The sequence below is a fragment of the Ptychodera flava genome (genome assembly GCF_041260155.1).
Source record: "Ptychodera flava strain L36383 chromosome 23 unlocalized genomic scaffold, AS_Pfla_20210202 Scaffold_24__1_contigs__length_23054250_pilon, whole genome shotgun sequence".
Classification (NCBI taxonomy): domain Eukaryota; kingdom Metazoa; phylum Hemichordata; class Enteropneusta; family Ptychoderidae; genus Ptychodera; species Ptychodera flava.
Window position 1 is genome coordinate 21,013,590 of NW_027248278.1, and position 8,890 is coordinate 21,022,479.

General features: G+C 43.8%; 1 protein-coding gene across 1 annotated transcript; it reads left to right on the top strand.

Moving 5' to 3' along the window:
• The first annotated feature begins 5,435 nt into the window (after window positions 1-5,435).
• LOC139124728 (uncharacterized protein F54H12.2-like) lies at window positions 5,436-6,758 on the top strand. Its single transcript, XM_070690844.1, has one exon. It carries the CDS (start codon window positions 5,436-5,438, stop codon window positions 6,756-6,758), a length of 1,323 nt encoding a protein of 440 aa, XP_070546945.1.
• Window positions 6,759-8,890: the final 2,132 nt, after the last annotated feature.

Genomic DNA, 8,890 nt, shown 5'->3' on the forward strand with positions numbered 1-8,890 from the left:
CTGATACGACACAGGAACAGGCGATATTGGGTAATAACCTCTAAGTATCTTTCATTCATTTTTAAAGTCTTGAAATGTCTGTGTTTGAATTTTTGAGAAATGATATTTTGAAATTAAATTTTGCAAATGAAAGATGAGAATGTACATTTTACCCAAGAAACTTTAGATATTGACTGTTTTTTTGAGAGAGAGATTTCAAATAATCTGTAGATCTCAACTTTCATCTTTAAAACTTTAATATATGAATCACACAAAAGTTCCTGATTAATCTTTTTGTAAAGTAATAAACTGACGTCAATTTAGTTTATTTTAAATGATTCAGAGGCTGGTTTGAATTTATTTGTGAGTGTTTATGTGTAAACCTTTGTTGAGTGAGGAAGCATGTTTGTTTGTGTGTATGTATGTGTGTGTGTGTGTGTGTGTGCATGTGTGGTCCCCTTGCCCCGAAGGCCAAAAAGTGGGCCCCACTGCCCAAGGGCCAAAAAGTGGGCCCCACTGCCCCGAGGGCCACCTAGGAAGATTGGTCTTTGTCGATGAATGAGATCACACTTTCCCTGTTTATGGACTCCCTCCACCCCTCTTGACCCTTTGAAGGCCCCTCAACCCCTCGGGCCTTATTTTGCCCTCCCTCTGTCAAGAAATGAGAACATCCTTTCTAGTATAAGCTAGTACCATTTTAGAGTAAGGCTCATTTGACGTGATGGGTCTCATTCTGCAAACACTCTTGAAACTGATCATCAATAATCGAGATTTCTCCAATCCTATGTTCTTCCTGTATTTGTGTGTGCTGCCATACATCATCTATGGTAAATTTTTCAAAAGGAAGCCAGTTTCATGTTATGAAAGCATTGATCTGAGTGGAGAGATTGACTGAAAGGACATCAACCAAAAAATTACCCTCTCATGGTGAAGATCAAGTTGGCCAACTTGGTATACCATGCCACGAGTGCGAAAGAACTGTCCTTACCCTGGTTGTCATGCAAAACATCTCGCAAGACTGGCAAATCATCTCACACAAGTGCATAATATTGAAGGTACAGTTGAAAGACAGAGATTTTTGAAACTGGCCAAACAATCTGACACTCATCAATTGATGTGCCAGTTGATACGAATCGTTCGTTTACTGTCTGAACACATCAATCAAGTCAATCATGGATGCAAGACTACAACATCCATTCACTGCTCTCATATGTGGACCCACACAGTCAGACAAAACCGAATTCGTCAAGCGATTGCTGAAGGAACGGGAAACTATGATTTTTCCATCTCCTGAGCGTATTGTCTGGTGCTATGGAGAATACCAACCTGCCTATACGGAACTGGCTACTCTTATCCCTAGCATTCATTTTGTTGAAGGCATTCCTGAAGAGTTGGACAGTATGTTTTCCCCTCACCAATCCAACTTATTGATTATTGATGATCTGATGTCAGAAACTGGAAATGACAAGAGAATTACCAATCTGTTCACCAAAGGTTCTCATCATCGTAATCTCTCTGTCATGCTCATCTTACAAAATCTGTTTTATCAAGGCAGAGAGACTCGAACCATGAGTCTGAATTCACATTATCTGGTCTTGTTTAAAAATCCAAGAGACGGATCACAGATCACTCACTTAGCCAAACAGATGTACCCAGGACACACCCGTTTCATCCAAGAAGCTTTCACCGATGCCTCCCGTGAACCTTATGGTTATCTCCTCATTGACCTGAAACCTAACACACCGGAAGTCCTTCGCCTGCGCACAAACATCTTTCCAGGAGAGACTGCCTTTGTTTATGTCAGGAAAACATAAAATAGACATGATGACATGAATGCCATCATTTCATCATGTCTCAGCGAATGAGAAAACATGCTCATTTTCTCTCTGTGTTAGCTAGGGGCAATCCAAAGCAACAGAGGGGGATCATCGAGGGAGCCAGTAACAATTTAATCCATTGCCTCCATGAATGTTGTCTGAACATTCTTCGGGAGAGTGTTCCACTGTCATCTGCTTAAAAGAAGAAATTGAGCAAATACAAACATCATCTTCGCACACTGTCAAATAAAAAGGTTTCAACATCAAAGAAGAAGAAGATACTTGTGCAAAAGGGTGGATTTCTCTCGGTCATCCTAGGGCCGGTGTTGTCTGTGTTGGGAAGTCTCCTCTTTAAGTGAATTGTCACCATGCCCATGGAACATGCCAAGAAGATGGCACTTGTGCCACGGGAATTACTAGATACCATACAACTACAGCAGAATCAAACAACAAACCCCGCGATGAAGATGCTGTCCTCCCTGGATAAGGAGATGCAACAAATCTTGGAAAGAACAGACATCACCGATGATGAAAAGGCAAAACTGTACCAACAGACTCTTCAGCAGTACAGGGCTTACATTGATAAAAAGAAGGAACCTGTTAAAATTAGCATCCTCCCCTCTGAAACTTCAATGGGTACCACTACCGCTGTGTCTTCTTCAGGGTCTCCATTAGCTAAGGGCACAGAAGTGGAAGTCACCGACAAGCCAAAGCCCTTAGGTAGTGTGGAGCAGGATGTTATGGAAAGTGTGCCAAAATCCCTCCGACGAAAAGCACACTTGCTCCTTCAGAAAGTGAAACAGCATGACTCTGTGGATTGGAATGAGAAAGGGGAATTAATGTACGATGGCAATCCCTTACCTGGAACTCATATGGTAGACCTCATCAACGACACCTTATGTCGGAGGAAAACCTTCACTCCTAGAGGGTGGCAACAATTTGCACAAGTGCTGTCTGACATGAATGTACCGCAAGATCTGATTGGTAACAAGGAAAGATGCAACTGGATTAAGTCTCAGCGAAAATCAAAAGGATTGTTCAGCATAGAAGTGATGATGAAGAAGGTGATCATGGAGTGTTTGCTGGACAATCATCCGCTAAAAAGAAAAAGATAAGGAGGGAGATACGTCCTGTCATTTCAACCGCTGCAAGACCACGACATCGATCATCCATGACAGGGAATTGGCTCAACTTTTAAAACATCACTCGACAATTTCATGATAGTCATTCCAAAGGAGACCTCTGTCATGGAGTGTTGTCCACCTTCTCTATCCCTTGGCGATGTCCTCAAACGGGTGAGATGCCTCTGTGCTTGCTGTTCTGGATCCATAGTCATCAAACATGAAACCTGTGACCAAATTGAGGGACTTGGATCAGCCAGGTGTATTAAGATCCAAGTCATTCCACAAGTTTTGGAGGAATCGATGCTGTTTACCGTGCTGCAAAAGAGAAGGGAATAAAGACCACCCGTCAGAAAGTGAGAGAATGGATGCAACATCAGGACACTTACACATTACACAAACCAGTGAGGTGGAAGTTTCAAAGGGCTAGAGTAATTGTCGGTGGAATGGATCAACAGTGGCAAGCCGATCTTGCAGACGTCAGTTCACTAGCAAAATACAATTCAGGGTTCCGATACATCCTCACCTGCATTGACATTTTATCCAAGTATGCCTGGGCCATTCCCTTGAAAGACAAACGAGGGGTCACTTTGGTGGCAGCGTTTGAACAGATTTTGAAGACTGGACGAAAACCAGAAAAACTACAAACGGATCAAGGCAAAGAATTCGTGAACCACCTATTTCAGAAATTTCTGAAGAGTGAAGACATTCAATTTTTCACCACCGGAAACGAAACAAAAGCTTCTGTGGTTGAACGTTTCAATCGTACCCTGAAAACTAAAATGTGGAAGTACTTTACCAGAAACAACACCCTAAGCTACCTATCGGTGCTTCCTCAGCTAATGCAATCTTACAACAACACTTGGCATCGCAGCATCAAGAGAAAACCAGCGTCTGTCAACAAGACCAATGAAAAAGAGGTGTGGGATACTCTGTACAGTGACTATGAACAGAAAATGGTGAAATTCAAATTCAGTGTGGGAGAACAAGTGAGAATCAGCAAAACTAAACGTATGTTCAAGAAAGGTTATCTGCCAAATTGGACAGAAGAAATCTTCACTGTGTCGAAAAGGATCTCCAGTCGACCACCTCTTTACAAGCTGAAAGATTTTGATGAGGAGGAATTAGAAGGTACTTTCTATGAACAAGAGCTACAAAAAGTCGTCAAGAAAGAGGACGACGTCTTCAGAGTGGAAAAAATACTCAAAACAAGAAAGAGAAAGGGCAAGACTGAATATCTGGTCAAGTGGTATGGTTGGCCATCCAAATTCAATAGTTGGGTCAGGGATCTGGCAAAACTATAAGAGGGATGACTCTGTTCGGAGAGTCACAGTCTGACCCCACTTTCATCATGGCTGAACATCCGTTTTTCATGACGCTACCGAGTAATGCATCCATGGACGTTTTCCCAGACAATACAGTGACAGGCTACACTGTGAAATTACCCAAACACATTTCTCTGCGGGGCAACTGGGAAGTGGCCTTGATGGACATACACTACCCTTTCTCTTGGTACAATGTGGTCGAGGGCAGAAACTTGCTGGCGTACAAAATTCAAGACCATAGAAAAACACTTGTCAAAATACCTGCAGGTTACTATGATGATTTTGGAAGTATACTGACCACTCTGAGAGAGCAAGGTTTACCCGACAACATCCAGTTGACTTCGACCCGGTGTCAAGAAAAGTAACCGCTGATGTGAGGTGACGGTACCAGCCTCTACTTTCTACCAGGTCTGGCTGAAATCATGGGATTTTATCCCGATACCATCTTGAGGCAGAAGAGCGATGCACCTTTCATGTTCAGTGTTCAGAACCTCTCTTCTCTGTATGTGTATTGCGACCTAGTGGACGACCAGTTGGTGGGAGATACCTTTGCACCCCTGTTGAGAATAGAAAATGTGGAAGGGATCCATGGACAGATGATCAACCGCACCTTCCACACGCCATACTTTCTTCCCCTGAGAAACCGTGAATTTGATACAGTAGAAGTCTACATAAGAAACGACATGGGTCAGAAAGTGCCATTTCAAGGTGGGAAAGTGATCGTGACACTAGCCTTCAGAAAACGACGCCCTACACTATTGTAGCCTGAACCATGCCGTATAGACGTAAAATCTATGAAAGCAATCCGGCCACATACAAGAAGTTTTATTTGGATCAGGTGGGAAATGGAGCATCGTTCCAAGGGGCAGCCGTGCAGAGAGGATATGGCTTGGGTGGTATTTTGGGAGGCCTCTTCCGTGCAGCCACACCACTGCTCAAACAAGGTGCTAAAGTGCTAGGCAGACAGATGTTGAAAACGGGGCTCAACATTGCAGGTGATGCACTCAGTGGACGTAACATCAAGCACTCAGCAAAACGATGGTTGGTGGAAGCTGGGAAACAGTTGATGACAGGCAGGGGTTCCAGATACTCAGTTCCCCCCGGCAGCGGTATAAAACGTAAAACTCCAAAACGAAGAGTCATTTCCTCCAAAGCCAAGCGAAAGAGAAGATCTCCTGACATTTTTGACTAACATGGCATTTCTTCACGAACACTCCTGCGAGTGTACCAAGAGTGAACTTGACTTGTTCACAGTTCCTCCAACGCAGACTAGTGTGGAAGAGGGACAATGGGAAGAAGTACATCCCCTGACCCACATTGTGGAATCGGGACCCATCGAATTTGTGATTTCGGGTTCAGGGGAAGACTACATCGATCTGTCCTCAACACTCCTTCTGATCAAGGCCAAGATTACAAAAGTTGATGGTACTAACCTCGGTGAAGATGCAGCAGTGGGTCCCGTCAACTTGTGGCTCCATTCACTGTTCAGCCAGGTGGATGTACACCTCAATGGCAAAATGATATCCAACCCTTCCCCTACTTACCCCTACCAAGCGATGTTGGAGACCTTGTTGAATTATGGTGGGGAGGCCAAAGACACCCATATTGCTTCAGCCCTCTTCTTCAAGGACTATCACTTGAAAATGGATGAAGTGAACCCCACTAAAGAAGGTGGAGAAGTGAACAAGGGACGATATGCCTTCACGTCTGGCAGTCAAGTTGTCGATATGGTAGGACCCATCCATTCGGATCTCTTCTTTCAGCCCAAGTATCTAATGAATGGTGTTGAATTACGTCTCAAACTCAATAGAAGCAAGAATGCCTTCTCCCTTGTGAGCTCTGCAGAAAATCCAGGCTTCAAAGCTGTAGTCACCGAAGCCACACTACTGGTCAGGAAAATAAAACTCAGTCCATCGGTACAGCTGGGGCATGCAGAAGCTTTAAAGCAGGGACCGTCCAAGTATCCCATACATCGTTGTGTGATGAAGGTTCTGTCTATTCCTGGAGGCACCATGTCCTTCAACAAAGACCACATCTTTCTGGGACAGCTACCTAAACGCGTGGTCTTGGGTCTGGTGGACAACGATGCCTTCAACGGTTCATACAAGAAAAATCCTTTCAACTTCAAACATTACGGCATGACGTCGCTGGTCCTTAATGTGGGTGGAAAACAAGTTCCGAGCAAACCCCTGAAACTGGACTTCACCAAAGCTGGTGGTCAATCATTCATCATGGCCTACTATTCCCTGTTTACAGGGACGAATAAAATAGGCAGGGATGAAGGAATCAACATCAATCGCTATGAATACGACAATGGATACACACTGTTTGCATTTGATCTCACAGCGGACTTGTCTGCCGACGGAGGACATTTGAACCTGGTCAAAGAAGGCAACCTGGGCATCGAACTGCAGTTCAGACAAGCCCTGCCAAATACGGTGAATTTACTCGTGTATGGCGAACTGGATAACATCATTGAAATCGACAGAGACCGCAACATCCTCTTTGATTACTGAAGTTGATTCCTCGACTCCAGTGAAAGATGGACACGTTAAAGTTGAAAGAGATCTTGAGTACAGACAGATACACTGCATCATCTTTTGGCGGGGTGGAACCATCAGACCGATTGCCTAAGACCAGACTAAAGTCCTATCCTGCTGCCTTTGTGGCCAATGTGGACCCAAGTACCCAACCAGGGAAACACTGGGTGGCTTTCTACTTTACCGATAGCAACCATGGTGAATATTTCGATTCGTATGGACGTCCACCCAACAGGACACCTTTCAAGACATTCCTGAACAGGAACTCTCTCGACTGGATCTATAACAGACAAAGGCTCCAGGGACCTCTTTCTTCAGTGTGTGGACAATACGTCCTTTACTATCTGCTACATCGTTGCCGGGGATGGTCCATGTCGAACATTGTGAAGCAGTTTACTGAGGACTTGACTTTTAATGACTTTCTCGTGAATGATTTCATTGAAAAATTGACTGGTGTTGATTTTGACATTTATGATGTTTACTTTTTACAGACTCGTTTGACTTAGAAGTCATATTCATTACATTGTTACTAGTTCTGATGTTGGCTTTCCTGTTGGTGTTCAATAAATTTTCAAACTTGTTCAATTGAAAATACAAAGCATGTGCGTCTGGTTTTTTTTTTCTCTCTCAAGGATGATGGGCATAAAGGGGGAGGGGAGGGGGAGGGGAGGGGCAATCAATCATACTCGTTCATAAAACAATCATACTTCGCTAACTCACAAAGAGTATAGACAGACAAGATATTGGTTTTTCATTTTAAACGATAACAGTAAATTTTATTTTCTCAAAGTTAACAAAATTTAATAAGGCAAAACAACATGAAACACAACACTTTTTATTGCAAGTGTCTTTCAGTGTCCTTGGCAAACTTGTAATGTCCGAAGAAAAAACACATTTATAAATTGAAGGAAATTGAAATGATTAACTGCTTGCAGAACTAACTGTTGAACAAACTGCAGTGATCATGTCGTTGCACAAGACCATTCCATACATAGACAGACTGTCCGATAGAGCTTCAAAACATCTTTCAGGGTCTTCACTCCAGCGGTAGTACAGCAACTCCAAGAGATCATCAAGATCAAGTAATCCAAGGGGGACATTATGATCCAGGGTGATATAGCACAGTTCAGCCATGGCAAGAATAGATTTCTGCACAGCCAGCATGTTGATTCGTTTGGCAGCATCCGTAAAGTACTTGCTAATGACTTCTCGTTGACATGCAGGGGTATCGCCATAGTACAGGCACTCATGGTCCCTCTGAGATGGGTAGTCTTCTCGGCACCCCTCACAGTTTCATTGATGATGGCATTGACTTGGTCCAGGATAAACTTGGCGTAGACATATTTTGCCACTCTCCTTGCTACTTTCCTGTCCAAGTCATTCGGCATATCGCTGAAGGAAGGCTCTGATAAAGGGATGAAAGACGATTCTGTGAGTACCAGGTCAATTGTATGTCAGTGTCTTGGCAGCCTCATCGATACTCTGCGCAATACTTTTCAGTCGACTCCACTGATCCAAATTCAAATTGATGCCCTTCTTTGTCGGTATCAGTTCTCCAGTGTCAGGTTTCTTCCAGAATTCACGTATCCCCACGTACACATTTCCCTTGTACATCTGCACACTCACAATCCAAGCTGATGTCTCTGTGTCACGCAGAAGAAATCTCAATTGTTTCTCACCTGCTTGACTGGTGGTGCCAGGCTTGGAAGGTTGAGGGACCAAAGCAGCTGCTGGTGGCTGACTGGACGGAGTCTTATGAGGCAAGGGCACTTCCTGAGTAGGCTCTGGCAAGTCAGGGCTCTTCCGTCCTGGAACATCAGCATACTCTCATCTTGGTCAGAGACGGTGGCATTGTCCAGACACTGGTGTTAGTCTTAACGTTGAAGTAGTACGGCAGTTCTGCCTTCACTGAATAACACTTGCGCCATCCCTCTTCCAGTAGTCTTGGTGACAGTATTGGAGTTGCCATGGTTATGAAGAGTTGAGTTGTTGTTGCTGTGGAGGGTTGGACTTCTAGAGCAAGACTGGCCCTTTGATGGCCCTCTCAAAACTTATATACCCTCATTTTTGCATATATTAAGCAACTAACCAATCAGGAAAGCACATTG

What these genes read in the sequence shown, in the direction of transcription:
- LOC139124728 (XM_070690844.1), top strand. Translation starts at nt 5,436, where the DNA reads ATGGCATTTCTTCACGAACACTCCTGCGAGTGTACCAAGAGTGAACTT.